General features: G+C 42.1%; 1 protein-coding gene across 9 annotated transcripts in view; it reads left to right on the forward strand.

Moving 5' to 3' along the window:
- prdm16 (PR domain containing 16) overlaps positions 1-26,253 on the forward strand; it is a 177,798-nt gene that overhangs the window by 73,754 nt on the left and 77,791 nt on the right. For 8 of the 9 annotated variants that reach the window (XM_038723523.1, XM_038723525.1, XM_038723519.1 and 5 more), the window contains exon 3: positions 21,046-21,096. In XM_038723523.1, coding sequence (XP_038579451.1) covers positions 21,046-21,096 — 51 coding nt within the window. The remainder of the gene's footprint in view (positions 1-21,045; positions 21,097-26,253) is intronic. The other variant, XM_038723518.1, reaches the window with a different exon arrangement.

Here is a 26,253-nt window from a genome sequence, read left to right on the forward strand (position 1 = left end):
AATTCAATTTATTTGGTTGTTCCCCTGTTGGTCAGACAGAATTTGACGATGTCACCTTGTGCTTGTAAATCATCTAAAAATGACAATTTTCTGTCATTTTGCAGATTAAACAAAAGAATGGTTGACAGACTGCACTTGTATTCTGTTTAGTCTGTATAGGCTTTACAATTTGCCTCTATTTCACCCATTCACACACACAAACACACACACACACACACACACACACACACACACACACACATACACAAACACACACACACCACACCAAGGCACTGGCCTGCCCATGCAACTTGGGATTCAGTGTCTTGCTCAAGAACATTTTAGCATGTCGTCAGAAGGAGCTGGGGATTGGACTGCCAACCCTGCGATTACTGGACAACCTGCTTTACCTCCTGAGCAACAGCCACCCACTAATTAATAAATACATTGAGAAAAGAATGTCCAGATTAACTGATAATGAACATAATTGTAATATTTCATTTTATTTTTTGGTATATACATAACTGATGTGATACCTTTGGTCTAATCTAGAAAGCCAGGATGTGGAAAGCCCGCACATGTATTAATGTGACAAAAAGTAGCAAAAAGTATGTAAAGTATGTAATCTCTAATAATATCCACTCAAAGCTTGGACCCCTGCTATTCCTGAAGTGACAAAAGTGACAGAACTGATATGATACTCTGACTCATATTCTTTTGACCCTCGCAGTAAGTCAGTATCCAATCAGGCATTTCTTTGTCTGAGCACTCCTTCCCTGCAGCACAGCTATCATTAAGTGACTCATTTAGGCCATCACAGGTAGGCCCACATCATAGCCTGCTGGTGGCTTTTAATGGGGAATGGAGTTCTTTCTACTGTAATGCTTGCTGAAGTAGCCGAGGCTAATGTGACCCCTATAGTTTGGCACTGCATTAGTGCCAGAGGACCCAGCAGTGAGCCTTTAACCTGGGGACGACAGGGCCATGATTATGTTCACCACAGGATAGGCTTGGCCAGAGGACACTTGGCTATACACACAAAGGGACACGCATACAATGACATAGGTTGACACCGGGGCAATTATCGGCTTATATTTTCCACAAGTTAGTTACATTTTCTTCACTTTCTATTGCAAAAATGTTTCAATTAGTGTTGTGTGACAATTTTGAGACCAGTGTCATTATGATGTGTTACCTTTGTCAGAACATTCTCCAATAGGGTCAATTCAACCAAAATGACAAAAAAAATTGAATGTAGTTTGTGATGCTCAGCGCATTGAAAGGTATAATTTAAAATTTAATCACAAACTTCTCTTTCCATAAATAGTGTTTAGGGACTGTATTCTCAGCATAACATAGTTCCATTGAAAACCTTTCACAGCAAAGTGTGCAGATTATCAGGCAAACATTGTTTCTGGAAACACGTGTTTTTTATAAATGTGATTATTCAATACTATGGGCAAACAGAATTCCAATCTACCACTACAATTCAGTGGAGGCAGAAATCATAAAGATGGGTATTTCAAAATAGAGCACCAGATACTATCTGCAAGGCTAGATAAAACTAGAGGTGTGAAGTCACGCATTTAAATTCATTTCAATTGTTGACACAAACATGCATCAGCTAATATATCAGCACACTTGCGTGCAAGCACATACATAAAATGTTGGATTCACACAAAACACACTTACTATGCCTGCCCCATTGCCCCCCTTGCCTCTATATCAGCTCTACAGTTACCATGTTTACTATCACTATTCACTTACTGACTCTTTCTCTTGCCATCTCTTTTGCACACACACACACAGACACACACACATACAGGATCCAGTTGTATTTCAAGATAATTCTCTCTCCTTATGTCTCAGTATCCTGAACCACTAGACACTGAATGGACCACAGGGAAAGCTGATCTCACAGACACATATTCACACACACAAGTACACACACACACACACACACAAAAATCTGCGTGTGGTCCTACCATTTCAGTCCTCACTGTGTTTTCTAATGCTTCATCAGGTCCACAGGTCAGGGTCTTGGACTTAAGACTAATCTTTTAAATTCCTCACTGTTTCAGTGCCTTTTGTCTCATCAGAAGTCACTTGCCCACCTTTATCACTTTCACTTCTACTGTTTCTTGTGCTTGCAAGATTTCACCTCCGTGTGACTACAAAAGGTTTTGTTGTTTTCTTTCCCATCTTTCTCTCTGTGTCTCTCCTTCCCTTTTCTTCCTTCTTTTCCTATTCCCCCTTTGCATAATTCAAATCAGAATCCCCATGTGAGCACCTTGCTCTTGACCTAGCTTAGAAAGCTCCTGATTGCTTTAATAGCAGTCCTTGGACCTGGAAGGTGGGCGTCTTTGAGGAACTCTGGTGAGAATGGTGTGTGTATGTGTGTGTGCAGTGTGTGTTCAACCGAAGGGTGGTTGATTAGAACTGACCTCAAGAGTGTCAGGAGAAAAAGCAGTACAAATATGCAAAGTGGACGTGTGCGCTTGCATAATTGGGGCAGAGATGAGTGCAGCGAGGTCAAGTAGAACAAATGGTCAGCAGAGTGAACTCAAAGTCTATAAAAAACACACAAACTCTCACCACATATATATGTATGTTTAAAGGGCACTGGTCACTTTGAGGTTAGAAAAGTGAGGCTGTGATGGAAAAAGTTGCCAGTTCCACTCCCCAGTCAGGGATGACCAACAGTAGAGGCCTGTGGTTTGTAGTGGGAAGCTCCCAGATGGAAATGAGTGTAAGCGTGCGAAGCATAACATTACTGAGAAAGAGCTTATGTGCTCTGTCGGCTTACCCTTGGCAAGTAAGATTTAAAATATCAGTTGGCATACACAAAAGTATGAATGCAAGCCGGCGTGTTTTGCCAAAGAGGCCCAAATGTGCACAAGGGTAAGTCCTTCAACAGTGGGATTGCCCTAGCATTAGCCAAAGTCAGGAGCTCCAAAGTAAGGCCAGCTAAGGTTGGGGTGAGGCCTGGCAAACCCAAGGATTGAGTTTGAATTAGGCCCACCATTCAAAGCAACTGAAAGGAGTTCCTGAGCCTCCTTTTCTCTACCAGCAAATTGGGAGGAAATCTGGCTATTGTGCAGAGTTTTGAAGAGCCTGGTGGTGGGGAGTGGGTGCACACTGTGCTTACCTATAGATGAGAGTGGAGACAAAGGATCCTGGGACATCCAGGAGAGGCTTTGAAATCCCTCTTGGCTGGAGACAGAGGCGGCCTGGAGTAGGTCCTGGAGTAGAAAAGGTCAACAGTGCACAGACACCAAATAGATGAGGAATTAACTTGAAGGAAAATAAATTGTCCATAGAAACTTCTTACATTTATTGTATTAGTATTAGGTGTATTAGCCGATTTCAATTTGCTTTTAAAATCTAGGTGTGGGAGTAATACAACTCATAGACATATGACATTAAACACATAATCCAGCATGATGATTTGCAGCTAATTTTCATTTCATTTTCAGAATTAGCTGATGCTGCTTACCATAGAAGCTGGTAGAACACATTTATTTTCTCAACATTCAAACAATAATGTAAGTAGAGATTTTCTTGCTGTACTAGTCTCATATGTCTTAAGGCCTTAGTATTACCAATGCTATTAAAAGAAAAGAAAAAAGGACAGGCAGAAGATTGAACTATCATTAAAATAAAACTTTAGCAACTAGATCCGTGCACTGTAGAGTTCTGACTACTACTGTTTCCCCCCCTTTCTGTGGAGCAGCTGAGCATATTAAGTGTATGTGCGTGACAAACTGACAACAAAGCAACTCCTAATGATGATGATGATGATGGCAGTCTTTAGGAGCACTTTGATGGATGAGGATTGATGTGACTTACGTTGAATTGTGTGGGCCTACATGCATTTCTGTGTATGAAAGAAGACAGACATACCCTCAGGCTAAATAGTCAGGGTATCACTAGGTACACACACACACAAACACACAATTTTTGATGGGCGGTGTTACACTGCCGCTACCCTCTTCCTGATCAGCAGTACAGCCCGGGGCTCTTCCGGAGTCTCTCACCCCTACGAGTCCAACTCCCCCAAGTCTGACCTACTATACCAATGCCACCCCTCTCTTCTTATTTTCTCTCTTCTCTCTCTCTCTGTCTTTCTCTCTCTCATTAATCAATGTCAAGCCGTCCAACAACAAGGCTTGCATTCTTTCCCCGCCTGCCTCCTCCGTTCCTTGTATATGTCATTGTGCCCTGACCCTCCCCCTCCACCAACTCAGCGGCCACCATCATCCTTTCACATGGCCGCAGAGCCGAAACTCAGGCCCACCCTGCCAACATGAAAGGTTGTTCAGAGGCAGCATAAGGAAGAGAAAAAAGTGAGGAGGAGGCCTTTCTCTCACTTCTGTCTTTTCTAGCTTCTTCTGGCCAGGGGAAGAAAGGGATTCCATAGTCGTTTACATAATTCATGGGACACACAAGAGAAAACGGGCCATTGAGTAGTAAAAAAAAGTTTGGATGGCGCTGTCATGGGGGGTGGAGGGATATGTATGCCAGTCTTTGTGCCCCCAGAACCATCTTCCTTGCTTCTCTCCATTCATCACCACTCCTCACACACACAGTCATTGTCCCATGTTCGTCATTAACATCTGGTATAAGCCGCCGTCTCTCTTCCTATCAAGACAAGTCTCCATGGGAAAGAAATCATTTCATCGCATCTTGGCAGACCAGGGAAATATATGTTTCATGCCCTTTTTTTTGCTGATGTTGAAAATGTGATGGACACCGCAGAGGCAAATGTCATTAACGTGAATGTACTGTAGCTATCAAGGCGGAGAAAGAGAGAGCCAGGGCTTTGCTCAGATGAAATTAAACTTGATTATGGGGAGGTGATGCTGACGTTAGCCATAAGGACTCATTTTTAGACATGTTCACATGATATTCACATGTGTAAGACACTCACATACACACACGAACCTTAAAATCAGCACCTCCAGTGTCCCACGGGCACTTGTCAGTTTACCATTACTCATGGGTGTCCATTTCATTGTCACATGCCGCATTAGCTCGTTTTTTCCATTCTACATTTCCACTATTAACCTGAAAATAAGTAAAGCAAATCACAGACTGTCCTATCACTAATACCCTGTTTAAACACTTTACTGTCCAGGTTTACATTGAATAATAAGACCACTTCTCGCATGAGCTCCTCTGCATGCCGTTTGTTTACAAAGAAGCAGATTGTCTCCGAATCAGCAGTCATTTTGGGGTGGGGGCATGTGTTTAGAAATCCTTTCTCTCTCTGCATCCTTCTTCCCCAAGCATCTGTATGTATTTGTTGTACTAATGAACGGAACAAAAGTTTCCAGGGGCCCTGTGGAAGGGGGGGAGCAGTTTGTGAGGGAGAACAGCCATAGCCATGGCTGAAGTGGAGTCTGCTGAGTGGTCAGTCGCCATGAGGTTGAAAGTAAGAGAAAAGAAGACAGCGAGAGTGATGGAGACTTGACCCCGCAACCTCTCGTCTCCTTTCTCTTGCCTTTTCCTCAAACCACTCCTCAACCCTTCTCTTCAGATGATAAATGACCCTCCCTCTCATTCATTTGAAAAGCTCTTGTCCCACAGACCTCCAAAGTCACATGCCGATTGTATACACATGTGCACATACACACATGCACGTGCATGCCACATACACGCACTATCACAGCCATCTAGTCAATCTCCTAGTGAACCCAAAGACAATCAGTCTTTGTCATCTGTGCCAGTGGTTACCAAGACTCCAACCTTACATGCAGACCTGCAGACCTTGTCATAGACACACATGTATACAGACACACACACTCACTATCACTGCCACTGAGACCTTTACCTCCAGGCAGCAGGTATGGATTTGTAAAGAGTTGGAGACAAATGAATGGATGGATAGACGTTCAGGAGAAGGGCAAGGAGAGAGGTAGAGAACGAGGAGTACAGACTGGACACTGGGCAGTAAATTAACTTTGCCAATCAATCTTTCCCCTGTGTACCCTTGATGTAAGCTGTCCAAACTTTCCCCAACTACTTTAAGTAACCCTCCTACAGTTTGTCAGCAGAGGGCTGGGAAATAGGGTAGACAAACAAGTTACAAGATTAAATGTTGCTGGGAGGAGAGAGGGAAGGAAAGTGAAATACAGGGAGGACTGTAGGAGCAGGGAGAGAAATTGGGAGGTCAAGTTCAGAAAAAAAATATGTGTGGGTGAAAGGAGTAAGGGGCAGAGTGTGGATTAAAGAATGGGCAGAGATGTGGTGTGGGGATGGAAAGGGGAGCTTATTAAAAAAATGGAAAACTTCAGAAAGGTTTGCACTCAGGAATGCGTCTTATTTCTTCTCACTACAGGTTCAGTAGCTTCTGACATACACACAACTAGGCTCATGGGTCTTCATGGGTGGCATGACAGGGTGACTTGCTGTGACTTAAAAACATGTGACACCTCCCAATTAAAGCACAGCGCAGGGCTAATGCTACAGAGATCTACGGCTGCCTCTTTTAATTTTTAATTGTTTATCAATAGATTCAGCAAGTGGAGAGCTCCCTGACCACACATGCACGCAAAACATAACAAAACATAGCATAATACACAGAAACACACACACGCACACACACACACAACCACATGCATTCATAGAGTGTTTTTTCTTTTACACTTGTTTTCTGGCAACTTTGAGAGAGTCTCTGCCCAGATCTGTGAAGGGAGAGTGAGGACTGTAGGGAATGTTAATTTGGTAATTTGTTGTTTCATATAATCAGGGGAGGGACGGTGGTGATGGTGGTGCTGCAGGGTAGCACACACAGTCTGTGTGTTTGGGTCTGTTGGGGGGAGGTTGTGGTGGAGCGGTAGGGTAATGCTGGGTGACAAGGTCCAGCTCAGTGATGCAGATGACTCCCGACCAAGTTATTTTTCTACAAGAGAATCGGGCAAAAATACCATGACGGTCGGAGAGCAAGAAGCGCCCCATGCCCATAGAAGGTATTAAGATGTCCCTGACACATAGCTGCCCTCCTCCTCCTCCTCCTGCTCCTTCTGCTCCCCATGTCTCTTACTCTCAGTCACTCTCCCTCCTAAATCTGGGAAGGTGGCCAAGTGCCACCAAGGACACTAAGGCTAATAAATCATCCTCGTTTCAACATCTGCCCAGTCCCAAAGGGCTGCCCACCACCGCCACCCCATCCCTTGTGAAGATGGGTCCTTGGCTTTATTCCTCTTTCAGCATCCCTCCATACTCCCCCACTGACACCCCCTCCCTGAATGACAAAACATCTATTGTCCCATGCCCAAGTGAAGAAGAGACCCTCTTTTCCCCTCTTGACAAAAGCCGTCTGAAGCCAAGATGGGGACTGCCAGCCGAGATGCCTGGGACCCGGCAGGGGTGCCCCCTCTCCCCCTTCCACTTTTCTCCTGCGTTCTGGTTCATCCATCCCTTGGTCTCGCTCTCTTTTTTACTTTTAATACTCCCCTCCTGTGGGGGTCACTCACTCAGCTCGCCCCCACCCTTTTCATAGTGGCGAACTCTCAGCCTCACATAAAGACATCAAGTGACAGCAGTGAGAGAAAACAGCCAGATTTGGCAGAAAGAGATATTCGACATGGCTGTCAGTGGCCATTCTACATGCCTTTTGTTCCCTAGGGTGTAGTTGAAATAGATAAATAAACAGTCATAGGCTGAAAAGCGGGGATCAGAAGCTTGTTGCATTTATTCATATTGAACGGAGAAGAAAAAGAGGCAAAAACCTGCTGCTGCCAATTAAGAAGAATGAGACAAAACTCAATTCACGGTGTTTAGATTTGTTTTCATGGCTGAGGCTAAAACTCAGCTATTCAGTGGCTTTCTGTGGTTTGCTCTAAAGATGGCAGTAGGTCTTTAGCATTGTGGGTGTCTCCATGTGGCAGAGAAGATATGGGAAGTTGTCTCTGGACTCATCAGTTAAGAAGCACTCTCTCCAAGGTTACTCGCAAGGCTTCATTTACTGTGAATGCACAGCCCTTTTCCCAGCACCTCAAACTCACCCCCAACAACGGGGAGTACCGCCCATAACTGTGCACGGGCCAGACTCCGGCCACATTCACAGGACTGTCAGCTTATAAAGAACAAAGTCACACCACTTTGACTTGTCAGATACTTTGAAGATGATGCTTGCCGGGACAGTTAGCATTGCAAAGATATGCTATTTATAAGTTTTTTTAAAGATTACGTTTTCAAAGCTAATTTTAGTAAATGAAATATATATATACATTTGCTTCTTTTGTATACATACATTGCAGCTGTGCAGTAACAAATTTTATAACATTCATTAAGTCGCCATTTTCTTAAGGAAACTTTATTTTGTAGTGTTACTCATTACTGAAGGTTTAAGAAAGTAGTATCCATAATTATTGCATCAAGAAATGCTACATTGTTTAAAAATATTTTGTCTCACTTTTCAGTGCTTACTGGCGGGCCTCAAACATTAACTTTATGCAAATGTTTTCATTTTGCCGAAACTACTCAAGCAGGAAAGAACATTTACCAACAAGGTCCTGTGATGAATTAGTCAATTAGTGTTAGTGGCATTTTTTGTTTCATATTTTATTCTGAATTATGCAGATGGAGGCACTGTAATTAATGCCTTTTTTCCCCCTTTTTTTGGTTGGGTCATTATGCATGGAAATTTATTTGCCTTTAATTCAGAGCTTTGAGTGTTTGCTCATTACAAGTGTCAAGGGTTTCAGGATGGGAATACATCTCCACAAAGGGTTCTTGATAAACATTGTTTACTGCATTCCAGTATCCATTTTCACTAAATATGTTTTGTTCTTTGTAATTTCCCTCAACAGCGTGATGATCAGAGTAAATTCATATCAAATACCATTGAATAAAAATATTGAAAAAAAGAAACATAATCTGATTTTCCGCTCCCAGGCAGGCCGCATTCCTTCACAGCTCTTCTCTCCCCCTGCAAAACATTTAGATTTCCAATTAGCCCCCAAGAAGAATGGCTAATTTACCACAGCAAGCAGGCGCCTGATGTCTCAATCTGCCGGGTGTCAGCACTGTGAAAAGGAGTATTCTCATGTAGCCACTCACACACTTATAGAGAGACACACAAGCCCATAAAAGAAAGCCTGCTGTACTGAGTGTGAGGGGTGAGAAGAGATCACATCCAGCATGGGGAGTAAAAGAAAAAGTTAAGACATTTTTTAATACAATTTCATACAAAACAAATAAGAAAAGAACTTTTAAAATGTGTTGAGTGTGGTCTTATTGAGGCATTAGAGCAGCAGGACAGGCAGCAGTTCAGCAGTAGCCCCAGATTGACTCGTCCGTGAGTGTACAGCCAGCCAGCTCCTCTGTACAACACCCACATTGTCCGCTGTTCCAAGAAGCCAGAGCAGTGCTCCACTCATCAGGGTGCTGCCTGAGACGAACACATTATAGATACATGTTAGCCTTGGCCAGACCTTCTGTATACTGTGTGGAGCACTCAGCGGAAATGACACAGAGGCAGGAGGGAGGAGATGAGAAATGAAACGCACATGAAAGTTATTGAAAGCTACAGAATGGGTAAGCCTATCTGACAACTTAGCAGAAGAAAGTCTTAAAAAGTCTCATAAAGGGAGCCTTCCACTCTATCACTCTTACATCTGTGGAATTGAAAATGCTGTGAAACAAGATATACTGTATCTAGACAGTGGGTGAGAATGAGGGAGATAAAGGGAGAGAGATGCTATTTTTCAAGAAAAGATGTTTAGAATCCATTGGCTTCACGAGCCAGTGGTTTTGGCTGTCAGAGTTAGCTCACTAGATCTTCCATCTTTCTCTTTGTGCCTTATGAGACCTCTTGCTTCTCCTGATGGGAAACCTCAAATCTTAAGCTCTATCATGCTGTGTAATGGTCACTAGCAAGTGGCCAAGCTACCTCCCTTGGCCCTGATAGGGAGAGAGAAAGAGAGATTCCTGTCTGGCTCCCAAAACCCAAACAACATTAGTGGCACCGTCCTATTTCTCCCGTGCTCCCTTTTCCCAGCCTGTGTTAAACACACACAGTTCCCCACAAAATGTTGTTGTTTCAGCTTCTATCTCTCCACTGTCATTAACCAGAGGCTGGCTGACTGACACTCCCCTCTCTGTCTATGTGTCTGCAGCCAGTCCCTCATTCACTTAAGGCCAATCAGTGGCCACAGCCTTTATCTTGCCCAGGGCAGCCCTGTGATAACACTGTTAACAACAGCAATGTGTGGCGTGAGGGAGCCACAGGAGCTGCCACTGTCAGGGTGAGTAAGTGAGGTCAAGGGCTTTTTAACATCTGGTGACGTTGCACCGAATCTGCTCCAGCTCTTCTTTATGCTCCCCATACTCCCATGCAGGACTTGGATTTGGCTGTTCAATATGAAGATGTGATTATTGTTCCTGGGTTTTCTTTCATCAGCCTACATGAGTCTCCTGTTTTTTCTCTTCATCATCTGTGATGTGAAACATCAGATCTGCACACAGTCAGAGGGAGTGTGTCCTGCTCACCGGAGCAGAGCGCTTTGGAGCACCCATCAGACTGCAGTTGTGCCGTCCTGCTGAGCTGTCCAGTGTCACACTGCCCTCCGCTTCTATTACCCATCTCCGCTTCCATCACAGTTAGTTTGGTGGTTTGTGGTCTGTTTGACCTGCTATGCTGTTGTACCTGCATTGCTCTGTGTACAAAAGAGTGTATTGATTCAACTGACAAAATGCAAGTCGACTCTGGATCTTCTCTCCTGATCACTTGAATCATGGACTTTTAGGGGGCAACCCTATGAATGCCACCAGCCAAAGTTGCTAGTAAGATTTACTGTGTTATATGCCACGGGCGAATTCTACCCACATTTAGCGGGTGCTAAAGTTCCATGCAGTGTGTCTCTTCTTTCTTTCTGTCATCTTTTTAGTTTTCTAACCCCTTGCCCTGTTCTCTGCTCTCCACTGTTAACAGTGTGGGGAAAAAGGAAAAAAAGCAAACCCTGACGAAGCTCTACAGGACTGAACGGGCCTTCTCTCCCCACGTGCCTCAGGGAAAACACTTGTGTTATTTTAGAAATCACACTGTTAAAGATTAATGTGGGCCTGGAGAAGTGTGTCATCGTTCCTTAACGACAGGGCTGAGAAGCTGAATAAAGCCGGCACTGTGTTCTGTCCCACAGCCCAAGGACAGATAAGTTTCCTCTCACCATGCTCACCCCTCACCCTCCCTCCTCCTTTGTCCAATAACTTTCTCTGTAAGTCATCTATTACAACTGCAGGGGCCAAAATGAGAAGAAATTTAATGAGTGAACTGCTCCAAAATCAGTTTCTTCCCTGCTCCTAGTTTGTTTGGTCATTTTATTCTTTTTCGTTATTGAAATAGACTCAGGCGTGGGAGAAGAATAGCTTACGTTCTGGCTTCGTAACAGATATAAAAACAACAAAAAAGGGTCAATAGGGTGTTCACAAACATTTTCCATTCTGATTGCTCTAGTTAGATGACTAATGGAAAGTCCCGGCTGCAAGTTGTGACCATGCAACTCCACCAATAAAGTCATCTGTCATCATCCAGTAGACTGGCCAGGCAGACAGACAGCTATAAACTAGGGTTCAGAGACCACGGCAGAGCATCCGATCTGTACATGTCATGCCTTGGTTATTCTAACAGCCAGGATGATGATGATAGCGCTACATTAAAAAAAATAAAACTGCTATCACTGACATCAATGAAGATAACAATGATAAGAGTTTTTAACAGTTGATGATGCAGGTGTTAAAGACCTGTAAGGTTTGATGAGTTTCAAGTCTGAGGTGTGCAAATGAGACTTAGTATCCCTTGCTGAAGGCTTTTGCTGATAACGGAAGCGCACGATAAGCCGGGGAACATCAATCTTAGTGACAGAGATAGTCTCTGCTTCACACTAATAGGGTTGTAAAGGGCCTTCACGTTATATGGCCCAGCTAATAAACTCATTTGTGATGAGCCCGAAGGTCAACTGAATGGATATTCACATTCACCTGCATATTAGAGGTGGGTTTTTTCTTATTAAAAAGTACAGAATATTGGGCTGACATACCTGTGATGGAGTGCTCAAAATTGTGATCTTTGGTGCTGATGTAACAGTTCTTAGTTTATATATCATAAGAGAGATTGAACTTTGGAATGACATCAGGGATCTGTCAGATATTAAAATTCTACTTGGCAGCGCCTTGCACCACAAAGTCCACTGTTATGTCTTATACACGGCTTTTCCATTCACTGCCCCAGGATAGCCAGCAGCATCATATCATCGCTTTTGCAACATCATTACCAGACAGCCTTTTGAAGTCTGAGACCATCCCTGAAATTATCAAAGTCAGTAACACTTCAACTCATCTTGGGTTTGGATGGCACAAACATCAGACAATGGCCTTTGTACAAGGGAGTGGGACTGCTGCATTATCTCCACTCAATTATATCTTCTTCGAAGAGACCTCAAGGCCAAACCATAAAGACTGACGACAGAGGCTCCAAAGATGTAACAGTGCATTGTCAAGCGATGGTTAGCCTCACAACCTGTTTTTTCAACCCATTGCTGGTTTCATCCCAGACACACACATGTCTTTCAAGAAAGTTGAGTAAACAGGATAGTAGTGAATCATGCGATTACAATGTTCTCGGACATTGTAGCCATCTAATCAATTTCATTAGCTGCATAAATCATGACAGCTTGACATTTATTGGGGAGGTGATGGGTTGATCCCGTGGACTTGGAGACAGCTCTCGTGGTGATAAATGTTGCTATCTCTTGAGAGCAAGGATAAATAGAGTGTGTGTACAGAAAGACTGAGGGAGGGTTGGAAAGAAAAACAACTGGACACAGAGCATGAGAGCTCCAAAGAGGTTGCTGTGCAAGCAACAAATGTTGAGCGTAGAATGGTGGATGACTCATTTACCCAGTGGGCTCGATCTATCATTTTGCAACATTACCTCGGTGTTTCGAATGTTTGCTGCTCTTTGAATTAGTGTATCTTTCAGTACTTTAGAGTGTATTAATTTGTAGTCACACTTTTTTCCATGTGGATTGTCGAGTGTGGCGAGTTCTTTGTTTTAACAAAACCTGTCAGCAGTCAATCCAAGGACACTTCCAATTCCAGTGCCTAAGACTGTGGAAGCTTTTATGTCATTATTTGGAATGTATGTAATTGTTCATGTACTTAATGACTAGTGGAAGAACAGAATTTGTAAACAACCAGTCATCATGATTTAGAGGCCATTATATGCATTTGGCAATCAACTTTGTATTTTTTTTTCCCTTAGCATAAACCCTATGCAAAATGTGTTCCTCTCTGGCTACCATAGTGAAAGAAACCATTTGTAGCCAGTATCTTCAGACAGTATCTTTTGGCAGTAGCAGCTGCCTTAACTGCTCTGGCCTTTATATGTTTCCACCGTGTAAATAATCTGATTGGCCACCAAAAGAAATCACAAGGATAAACAGTGCACTAGTTACAGTCCATTTGTTATACACAAACGCTATTTGTGTTTTATCTCCACATCATACTTGAAATAATACACATGCAAATAGCAGCCATTAGAACTATTAAGTTGCTGTTATTATTGTTGGTATTTATATCGTGTACGTGCTTCAGTCAGTGGTAATTGTGTTTGTATTCAACCTTAAAGTCGTTTGATTTTTTGACTTGGCTTGTTGATGGCACTGTAGAATGTCAAGTCAATCATATAATGCACAAACACACTCTTTTCTTACAGTGGATCAGTTTCAGTAAAGGCAAGTACCATGTCTGAGTTATTTTAGTTTATTATACTCATGTTTGTTGTGGTTATTAAAAAAGAGTGTTCGAAAAAGAGTGTGTTCAGGTGTTTTGGTCCACGGACTACCTAGCTAACAAAGAGTGTCTTATGAATACTAGGATCTGTTTACTCTTTCCTCAGCACACGCCACACCGTTCACCTCTGTCCTACCGATGACCTAACATCTAAGCTCTACGTCTTCCCTGTAAACACAGAGGCCATGCCAATACAAAAAGACCATTGAGCGAGTGAAGACAGGCTAAAGAACTAAGTGGATACTTCAAGTGTACAGAAAACAGAGGACCTGTGGGGTGTGTTTGATAATTGATCTATAGTACTGAACTGTTACTACTGTAATTATGTAATGGTTCTAAAATGTGTATAATTTGTCTCTGTTTGGTGCATCAGATCAAAGCCATATATCCAAAGTACCCTGCTGCACACAAACAAAAACACACTCATACCCATGAGCAGGAAATCCACGGTCAGGCCTTGTTTATTTATCTGCTGGAGAAATCTCATCAGCAAGTCACTTGCCATGGCTTTGGCCTTCTTAAGCATCATCATCATCATCGTGTGTAGGGCTTGACCTTGGTATAAACCCTCGGAGCCCTGAAGAATGCCCTTGCTTGTCCCAGACACCATATATACATGCACTTAGCCTCCAAGTCACTAGAGACTTTTCACTTCTATGTTTGGGCCCGCACCCAAGCTCCTTTTATATGTGTGTGAGTGTATGCATGTGTGTGTGTATGTGTGTGTGGTCCAAAAATGCAGAAAAGCCACAGGATGGATTTGCAGGGAGATGTTAGATATAAAATAAATGCACTCTGTCAAGCAAAAACTAGCTTTCTGTCTTTTCGTTTCTACTTGCTTCCCTCCATCTGCGTCTAACTTCTGTCCACGTTCACTCTTTCTGCTTGAGCCAGCTTGTCCTTCCTGTACATATATTGGATTTGAAGAAAGGGAGAGAGAGGAGAAATCAAAAGCTACCAAAACCCCTCTGTTTATGTTGAAATATGCAAACGGTGTAAATATTTAGCCGGACCCTGATAAACGATATGCAATTTACTCGCCAGTTATCCGTCGTCACGTGACAATATCTCAGTGGCTGCTGTCCAGAAAAGCCCCTGACGTGATGAGAGATCCCCCTCTCTGTGTTTCCGTGTCCTTTTCTACCTACCTAAAGGAATTCCTGGTTTGAATTATGGATTCATATTGGCACTAGACAGAGGGGCAGACAGTGTGGTCTGGTGTATGTTTCTAAATACACAAATTCAGTTTGCAAGAGGAAATGGAGATATGAAACATATGACACTGTAGAGCTGAAAAGCCAATACCAGATTTATGTAGTGCATAAATGTAAACATTCATATATGCATAGGCTGCGTAGGCATCTTGTTCAGCTGAGGTATGTTAAATGAAAAGTATCCATGGCATGACCTTTGATTTGATCTATATGCCCTCAAGTCCAGACCCTAAATCTTATTCCCATAACCCCCGCTTGCTAAGAGGCAATATGTGTCATAGAAAGAAAAGGAGATCATTAGAAATAAGGCAATATTATTTTTCTTCCTGCTGCCACATATCGATAAACTGCAACCTTTATCAAAATGAAGAGACAGGACGTGATATATCATTATCTGAAAGGCATGCCACAGCAGCTACCGATGCTGTGTAGGCAATCCTCTTAGGCCAAAAGGTAGGGTTATTTATTGGGCCTCAACCCTGTGGCTGTCAAAACATCTGCTAGCAGATGATCTATCGGCACACCCCTATTCACTTATGATTATTACTGATCATCTGCCCAAATGACTTATCAATAAAGCGGAGGCCAAGCAGTTAATTTATCTGTATGGTTCTGTCGATATCAAGTTCAGAGTCAACGGCCTTAAAAGGATAAGAGGCCATGGACGTCGGGTGATGGATGGTAGTACAAGGCTCCATGAAAATATGACCCTTTTAATAAATTTGCAGAATTCTGCTCTCTTCCTCCTCCCTCCACCTCCTTTTGCACCTCCTCTCACTCTCTTTTGTGAGTGAGCCTCTTTCCCAAGCTTTGTTTGCAAACCTCACCTTGTAACATCACTTTCTTACAGAGAAGTGACTTCAAACGCAGCAACTGTCAGACTTAATGAATACAAATATTTGAATTGTTGTCACTTGTGCCAACTGTATGAGTGGCACCTAGGCCACACATGTCTATGCAAGACCTGTGAATCATACAGGACATTGAAATGATGAGACAAGCCTGTCCGGCGTCAATGTAAACCCTGCCAGGATATTTCACTATGGCATTTTCTTCATAAATCACACAAAGACTCTGAGGACATTCGGGGTCAATGCTCGTTCTGTAAATATCAGCCGTTTGTGTTTGACAAGTGGCCGTGACTTTCCAGAGTCTCACAATAGTTCTGAGTGTTTGCCTTCCAAATCTAACCTTTGTGCGCTAAGCTCTATCTCACCAACAGTTCTCAGTTCCGTCACAGGCCGCACCCTGCATAGACCCATCTGGATGTAGGGTTGGGTAACAGTGTTAGCTTTAGCGCGGTGTGATAAGTGCCAAGCTAATCTGATCTCTCCTCTTTCTCTCAAACAATGGCATCTCATGCATGCCTTTAACGTCAATTTATTTTACTTTTACTAATGAACTGTATAATTTTCTCACATTAAGCTTCACAGCAAAGTGAAAATGGAGATAAGAATCCAAGAGGTGATTATATTCATAATTACCTTCACTATCAACTAAGACAAGAGAAAGAGAGGGAGCAAGAGAGAGAAAGTTTCCTATCAGCACTCCCCTTGATGTTTGCCTTGGCTGAAACACCTCAAGTCATATGCTTATTAAAGTCATCATAAATATATCTGATGGACGCCTAGCTTCCTGGTATTTAGCAGCACAAATTTCTACCCTATTTCCTCCACTCCAGTCTTCCCACCTCCCTACTTAAGCTCTGTTAGCAACCTCATTGTTAAGGCATGTTTTTAAGAAATGATAGCTCTGGTCTTGTTTTGGGTCAGCTGTCAAGGCACCTATCTCTGGGAAGTCCCAAAATAGCCCCATTTTACACCCTTTTAAACGACAAGCCAAAGAAAGGACATAGAACTACGACCAGGCACCATCTGACTTAATGCTAAAAAGCCGACTGAATCAGAAGTATATCCTTAGTCAAACAATCTGGCAGGAACATGTAAAATGTTTGTTATCATGGAGTTCAAATGATAGCAAGATACTTCAGAGAAAAACACTGGAGACTCGATATTTTTTTTCCTTTTTTGGGGCAGTTGTGTTTCATTGATTGTAAAAGTGTTCCGATCTGATTTGCCAGTATCTGAGAGTCAAAGGAGTCAGATCCATTTGTTGAGATCATGTTTGACATGATAGTTAGCTCCTATTTTAAAGGCTCCAACAATGAAAAACAGAGCATCCCCTCTCAATTTTCTTCTTTTTCCTTCTTGCTCTCTGACACAAATACACTTTCTCTGCAGTTTATTATTCAACACGACCGTGAAGTGAAAGTCCGCTTCCTCTCCCATCCGTATGTCAAAAAGATCAATAACCCATCCAGGGCATTGCCACCACAGTGAAATTCTGTCAACGTGCCAAGAGGCTGCAAAAGTTCCCAATAAATGCGTAGCAAAACTTTCAATTTGTGGCTTTCTTGGTGTGGCTCTTGCAGCCAATGGGTTGTCAGTCAGGGCCCTGGTTCAAAAAGCCCTGAGGTTTGTTTGCTGCTGGTTCTTTTTGGAAACTTGTGGCTTTGTGACATCCGCAGCCATCCATTGGGCCATGTTGCTGTATTGCCTCATATTATCCAGAGTTGAGGAGAATTGTTTTTGGCAACAGAATGCTAACATTTTCCTACGGCGCAAACCTCCAAGTGGGGCCCTCTTCTTCTCCTCGCGCCTAAGGATGATGATGATGAGCAAGCTTTGTAAGATCCTACTCTAGTTGTTATGGCTACTTACTCAGCCTTCTCACTGGTGATTTCTATGACTAGAAGATTACTTTATGGGTCATTCTCTTAAAGTTTGACTTAAGCGATACATGCAAAACCACCTTATGCTTTATGGTCCATATATAGAAAAATCTCTTGGGGCATTTCTGCTGTTTTTTCACATTAAATGAGTTCTGGAAATAAACTGAGCGGGATTTCACTCCGTCATGTGTTTTAGGCTGTGACAGGTCTTGTAAAAACAATGAGGCAGTCCACTGACTGAGTGTCTCACCCCACGTCGTGTTTTCTTTTGTCCGCTTGGTCATCATGGCATGTCAATACGAATGGTGCTAAAGTGGTGTTGAAAAACTCCTGACTCTGTCCAATAACAAAAGCTGTGCTATGAAACACTAATAAAGTGGGGGTTTTCCCTACCGCCAAGTGTGAATGTACACACCACAGACATGGTGAGAGACACATACACACACATTCTCACATACACAAACACACACATTTACGCATACCCCTAATGAGGGTCTGGACAGCTCTCGGTGGAAGGATTCTGCAGGTGGCTGCACTTTCATCAAGCCACGACTGGATTTGTTTATGTTTGAGGTCATATGGGCCAGAGAGAGAAGTTTGTGTGCCCAGACACACACTTACACACACTTTCTAATTACCCTTGCTTCAGTGTTTTCTCTTTTTCATAAGACATATTGACATGTCAGCATTCAGCAGGCTAGATACAGAACGAATGGACAATTTTACCTCTCTCTGTGCAGTGGAAAATCTATCCCTCTCAACATAGCCCAGTCTCTATTTGGACCTGTCTCACCGACCCAGAGTAAAAGTCACTTTGAGATGACGGTGACACGTGCAATAAATCATAGCACCGCCAGTCAGTGGGCAATCACATTTTCCTTCCCTAATTAATAGCTTATTTATTTGCTTGGTGGAGTCCTGCTGCAAGGCTAGGCTATTCTGTGTGTGTTTCTGTCTGTGTGTGTTTGTCTGGTATGTGTGTCAGTGTATATATGAGAGTGTGTGTGCATATACAGTATGCCAGTATTGAAAGAGCATCCCCACCTGCCTTTGTGTTACAGTTTTATTTTTTTTTCACCATCGCACAAGCCTTTGCTTTTCATGACTGGAAACCCTGTGAACCACCTGTTGTTCTTTTTTTAACAAACAACAACAATAATAAACAACCTCATTGGGTAATTTTTCAACAAACAATTTGGATCAGAATTGCATAGAATTCAAAGACAGGAAGTTTTATAATTAGCGTTTTCCTGGAAGTCAGCTCTGTGTTTCTGGGCCAAAGACTGAGGTTTGGACGATAGAAAGACCACACCATACCGACCCCCCACATGAATCTGAAAGACATTAAGGCATCAGTAAAACCACTCATGTCTGCTTGCATGTCTTCTACAGTTTTGGGTTACTCTTGCACAATTTGATACACACACATATTTACACTTGGCATGTAGCTGAACAGAGCAGGGGGAAAGTCCAGAAATTGTCCTATAGTTGTTGAACGCCTGGTAGCATTTTAGATGGCCCAGCCAAGCTGTTGGTTTTGTAAACTGTTGCAGCTGGTCTAGTGCATTACAAGAAAGGGGAAGTCCTCCCCCCCATCCCCACCCCTCTCTCTCTCTCTCTCTCTCTCTTACGCACTCTATCGCCATGTTTAAAGTTCACCAGCACATTTTGTTACGTACAGAGCAGACATATTGAAAAATATGTTATTTTTTGAAAAAATTAAAAAACAAGAGAAATAAATGGCTATGTTTGTTTGTTTTTAGACAAAATGGCCATTTTGTAATCTGTCTCCTTTGCTTGTTCAAACCTGCACCTAACCACTTCTCTCATACACACCTTCACAAGATGCTGTATAGTGGCCAGAGTGCATCTGCATCACATTTTGATGAAACTTTCAGTACTGCACTTCACCACTCTTCTGCACATTTTTAAAAATAGGATTGCTACAGGTACGAGTCAAAACGATGTGACAAATTGGATTGGCCATGAGGGAGACTGCATCTCTTGTGGGGTATGACATGTTTACTGTTGCGTTCTTTGAAACTGATTCAGGAACAGGATGCTTCTGTAAAGGTTTAGATGATGTTTAAGTAGGCTGAGAACACTGTTGTTAAGTATCTGTGTTGTAATTGCTCCCATTTGTTGAGGCTGAGAAACAGATCCTATGACAGCTTAATGTAGGAAACCACTGCGTATGGTACATCAGTGCACATCTGGTTCACTGTTTTGAAGAATTGAGAGTAAACTTCTATGTTCTACTATGTTTTCACATACTGTTTTACTGAGGAATACATAGACTTATGGACATCTTTATCTTGAGTAACATTTGAGTGCACACATCCACAAGCTCATACACACAATTCAAAATGACTTCCTGTAAACTGAGGCCTTACATACAAAGGTGCATAAAAGAAGTTGCTGTATGCCAGATCTGAAAAGAATAGCTCCACAGTTTCCACAGCAGATGAATGTCTCCTTCCCTATCACGTTGGGCCACACTGGTTTTGGAAATATAAACTTTAATATGTCAGCTCAAATATAAAGGCAGCCAGTCTTGTCACAACACCCAAACAACACTCCTACTGTTTAAAGTGCAGATGGAGAGGATAGGGAGCAGGAAAAGGGAGGCTCAGATATGCCGTGTGTCTGTGCTTGAGGAAGTTTTATAGGCCTAATTTCACTTAAACTCAGTAACATACCATGCTGATCCCCCACACCCCACCTAAAATGGCTCTGAAAACAGTCTGCATCTCTTCTTTGATCCTCAGTTGCCATCAATGGGCTTCAGAGAGGGAGAGAAAGAGACAGACAGACGGCGAAAGACTCCGGGTTGCCATTATATGTGAAATGCCCCCTCATTGCAGCAGAGCTGCCCCATCTCTTCATCATTCCCCCATTTCCTTCATTTCCTCTGGCAGACACTGGGAGCATTCTACCACCCATCTGCCCCCAGTAAATATTGCTTGAAGGCTTAATTATACACACACACACACACACACACACTCTCACAGACAGTCTCCGCGAAATTTCCTGCAACGCTGAAGCGGAGAATTAACGTCAAATCTGTGGGGCATTCATTCATCTGAGTGTGTGTGTATGTGTGTGTGTGTGTGTGTGTGTGTGTGTAGTGTTATCTTTGCTTCTGTGTGTGTTTTTGTGACCTCTCAGTCCATTATTATATCCCTTTGGTGACATTTGTAGCCCAGAGGGTCTGTGTGGTGAACTGTGAACCCATGGCCGAGGCCCTGTGAAGCGTAGGAATCAACATTCTCATTCCTGCAAATCATTTACAAATACATATCTTTTTGTTTTTGTCTTTCTTAGCAGATGATGAATGACCATGAAGAAGCCTCCCCTGACAGCTGCATCAAAAAGGTAGGATAGTTATACCTGTTCATACAATTTTTTTGAATCCTGGCTTTGTACCTCTGCCCTGCATTAAAATATCCTGCTGGGTTTACCTATACATCAAAGGCATTAAAGTAATTGTGAGGGTGAAGTAATAAATAAATAAATTTATAGCAAGAACGAAAAGTAAAAATACGACTTCTATTTTACCTTTGTATGACTGTATTTGCAAGGTAATTTAGCAATCTTTTCTTTCAAATCTTCTGGCTCTGCTTGAGCACACATACAGTAAATATCTTCATACATGCATGCCCAGTTGCAGCTTTGTTTGACTGATAGCTCTGTGGCCATGCTAAGGCCATATAAATGTGTCTTCATTTATAAAGCCTTGCTATCTAAGCTGCTGGGGTATTTTACATCCTTAGTTGAGTTCAGAGCAAATATCCATGTCACCAGATTCCAGGATGGCTTTAAATGTTTCTTATACCAACTCTGAAATGGGGAAGACTGAAGTTCTGGTTCTAAATGCCTAACTGCTAAATGAACTGCAACACTGCTGGACGTTAGAGACAATCTTTCATCTGAGAGCTGTAACAGCTAATATTTCTAATAATATTTGTGAGTGTTTTAATTAGTGTATGTGTGTGTGTGATGGTTGTTTTGAGTGAAATGATTTTCTTGTGGAAGTGTATTTTGTCCTCAGATCTCACTTGCGAAGAAATCTAAATCTCAATGACATTTCTTGAATAAAGCTAAACTAACTAAAACATCTGATTGGCATGCACATTTTAAAATATCTATATTAATATAATAGAATATTTTTTATTTGTATTAAACTTGAACTTTCTACAAAAACTTCAGCAGAGTATACATGTGGTGAGTTTATTCAGTAACTTGTAAGTTTTGTTTATCAAAGATGACTAACATATACTAACAGACAGTGATCTGCAATCTAGGAAACCCTCTCTTCACTCAAAAACAAAAACACTGACACACACACACACACACACAAACACTGTGACCGATACGTCCCATTGACCAGTCACTGACCACTTTATGAGGTGATAAATTTATTGAAGAGGCTGGGCAGTTTGCTTTTACGGCCAGTGTTGCCGGGTCAAGACAGGACAGCAAGAGAGTTCATGTCCATCTAATGGTCCATGAAAGAACAATGGCTGCAGTAGAGTGGACAACTCTTTCAGATTCAGAATGACTGAATCCATGCAGGCGTAGCGCCAACTCAAGTCAATGGCAGGTTAGTTGAAGCCTAAATCAATGGTTGAAAATGGGACAGCTGTAAATTATGTGGGTTTTTATGAGATTTGAGTTTTAGAGGAGCAATCTACATTTGCAGTATGGCACCAGTATTTCAAATAGGTCAAAAACTACTATTGGCATTGTCTAGAAAAATGTGATTATTTTTCTTTTTCATTTCAAAATTGATTGACTGACGTTGCTGCACAATAACCATCAGTTTAAAATGGCTTATTGAAATATGAGTTTTTAATGGAAACATTTATTTAGAATTCTTGTGTGAACTTGGATTCATGTTGGTTGGCAAGACATTCATTATGTCAAGTGAGTTATGTGCTGCAGTTGTTGCCTTTTTTTTTAATTATGGATTTAGCTATCAAAGAAATTAAAACTGAGATTTGGACATTGTCTCCAAGGTTTGCATGTGCCTATTGTCTTATCTTACATGACAGGACGGTCAAAACACCAGGACCAGAACTAATGGTGGACTACTTTCAGTACAATATCCAGCTCCTCTTAATAAAAGCAGTGTGTGAGAGTGGAGAACGTATTTGCAGAGATGTCTCGTGTGCAACCTTAGCAGGACGTATTTCACTTCAAATCTTTTTTGGCATAAGTCACCATTATGACCAATTTGACCCTTAGAAAAACAAAATCACTTAAATTTCCTAATTTGCATTTCAGGTCAAGGGTCTTCTTGCTGTACCCTCTATAAACAGCATGCAAATCACAGACTGCTTGGTTGATTTGAAATCCTACATTAGTCAATGAGCTTATTTTAAGAGTTGACCGCAGGTGGTTTGGGCTGTTCCCTGTTCCCCACATGTTCGTACAATGTGGAAAAACCTAGATGGTTTTATAAACTACCTAACCACCTTCCACAGAGGAGTGGCCTCTGCACTCCACTCTGCATGCACACACATTTATACACTCACAGGCACAAAGACACACACACACACATACATGCACTGATAGAAGTGTAAAGTCATAATACACACACTAACGCTCACACAGATGACAGAACACAGACATACAGTACGCTTACCTATAGTACATAAAATCCAAACACACACACACGCCGGCCACATCTCATTATGCAGAGTGTGAGTTGCGGTGGGCCCTCATCGGGCGGTAGCAGACCACATGCCTGTTATGAATATGAATGAAATTATGCATGAGCCATTCCTTATGACATGACTCATTCATCCACATCGTGCAGTCACACACAAACACAGGGCATGGGCACACACACAAACGCACACGTGCACGTAAAACTTCTCCTGCCACCACCATGTGATTACCATTGCGATGCTTGATTAAGGCAGAATGTTAATTAAGTTGTAGCTTGTGAATAAACTAGTTTACTGTTGAAAGGTGTGTGTGTGAGTTTGTGTTATTAGTTATTATGTGTTGTTGTGCTTTACATTACAGTGACACAGATCTGTTGTTGTGTTTATATACGTTATACATATTTTATATAGAAGAAAATATCTATATGCAACCACAGTGCGCATTATACTGTTTACTTTAGCTACTATGAATAATATAAACATGGGAGACAAATAAAACAAAATTGAACTGAATAGTAATTAGATTGAGAAGAGCAGGATTTATGAAAAAAGCCAGAAGCTACTACTAATGTGTAAAATGGGGTTATAGTAATTATTATGGTCATTTTAAACAATAATGCTGTATATTTATCAAAACCCAGATTACAAACTGATTCACACAAGGCAGCAGATTAAAATCAACAAAATATATATTTTTTTAATGATGAAAAAGACTACACATATCCCAGTAATGTAAAATAAAGAAAAATAAAATAAAATATTTGATTTAAATAGACAAGTAAAATTAAAAAGTCACGTAAAATCTTGGTTTTCTTTCTGATAAAGGTATGCTTAAAAAATTTAATTTATAGTAACATTACAGTTATTCAGTTAGTTATCATATTTATAATAGAAACATGTGTTCACCCTTTCAATGCAATGACACATTCAAATTGACCACAAACACAGGCTTGATTCACGTTGCTGAGTAAGCCTGAAAGGAGTGTGAAGGCAAGTGGGGGGCACTGGTAGAGTCGGGGTTAAGGCGAGGGATAAAACGGAAGCAAAGATGTTATTGTAGCTTCTCCAGCCCACTTACTGAAAGCTGCCCAGAGCTCACAGCTGTACACTCATATGTGCGTGTGTGGGGGGTGGGTGTGTGTGTGTGTGTGTGTGTGTGTGTGTGTGTGTGTGTGTATATGTATGTGTGTATGAGGTTTGAGGCCTTGGATTCTGCACTAGCTTAGACATGGATCAAGCCATATTGGCTTACACACATGCATCTTCACACCCCACCTACTGACAGAAAATAAAAAGATATGTTATCTGAATCTTCATTTCATCCCCCTCTCTCTCTCAGCAGACAGGATGGTTGTTGTTGGAGCTATAGATTGCTATCGGTGGCTATTGGCGATAGGATCAGGGATTGTTTGAATTGGTCCGGTCCAGCCATTCAAAACAGGACTATCTGTCTGTTGATAGTCTATCTGGGCCCTGCTTACGTATATTCTCATTCACACATTGTACATACACTTAAGTCTGTGTGTGTGGAAGTTAATAGGGTATCGGAGGACTTGTGTTTCTTTTTGGATTCCTTGGATTTAAAAGTGGTAGCCCGATAGGGAGCAGGGCAAAAGAAGGCAGTCTATGCTCTGTGTATGTGTTTTGTGTGTGTCTGTGTGTGTTAATCCTCATCTTCAGAAGAGCGCCGCTGTCCATCCCGACGTGTGTAAACACTCCAGCAGATCAGATGGCAGATAATGACTTCCAGATAGACACTCTCCATTCAACCAGCAGGGAAAATCAATGAGCACTGATTGCTTTTTTCCCAAGACGATCATCTCCCCCCGAAGGCTACTATCTATCTCTCGCTCTCTTTCTATCCCTCTTTCTCTCTCAATTTCTCTGTCTCTCTCTCCAAGCCCCATTCATTCACCCCTCAATACCACTGAGATTGAATCAATTCATGCTGCTTTTCACAGGGGATTTAGTGTGAAAAGATACAGCGGAATATCTCTTTAAGACGATCAAGTCTCTGTTTCTCCGCCTGTGTCACTCTCTCTTATTTGTCTGAATGAAGATAGACATGCTTGCCTAACATATTTCTGATGATTTTTAGATAAATGTCTTTTTTCTATGCTTGACAGAGATGCTGGCGCTTTCATGTTCTTTTAGTCAAACTCTTGCGCTAGTTCGTGTTCCATCTGCATCATAATGCAAAATATGTAGTAAACGTGTGTTTTAGATGCAGGGTTAGTTGTAAATGGGAAAATGAGAGGGGTTGATATGAACTCTGACCTATAAGTAGATTTTTCCCACTGCATGTTGAAAGACTAGGGAGCCAAATGGGGGTCAGCTGCAGTTGTGATTTTATGGGTGTGTATGTGCATGCAGTTGTGAGTATCTTTTCCCCCGCATATCAAGCTGGGGAATTGAGTCTCTAAATACGCTAGCTAAATGACCCTGAATGTATGAGGGCTATTATGTGGACAGAGGGAGGCTCATGGGTCACAGAAGTGATCCAGCGCTCTGGGCCATAGTTTACCCCCTGCCAACAGCACCACACTCCCCTTTCCCTGCCCATGCTTAAATAGGCTCATGATTGATTGATAATTATGATAATTTGTTTGAAATGATTATCTGGATATTATAATCACTGCCACCCCAGTGCGCCACGGGAGTAAGTCATTTTTCATAATGCTGAACGTCACAAATGCCCCCTGGTCACAGGGGTGGCTGTGTGTGTGTGTGTGTGTGTGTTTATCTGTGTGTGGGGGTGTGAATGCCCAGGGCCTGGCAGCGGGCTCCCCAGGGCCATGACTTGACTGTGGAGTGAAGAACAGGAAATGCCCTATACACACACACACACACACACACACAC

This window comes from Micropterus salmoides, unplaced genomic scaffold (genome assembly GCF_014851395.1).
Source record: "Micropterus salmoides isolate LMB-PRFRI ecotype aquatic unplaced genomic scaffold, ASM1485139v1 Ms_hic_scaffold_16, whole genome shotgun sequence".
Taxonomy (NCBI): Eukaryota; Metazoa; Chordata; class Actinopteri; order Centrarchiformes; family Centrarchidae; genus Micropterus; species Micropterus salmoides.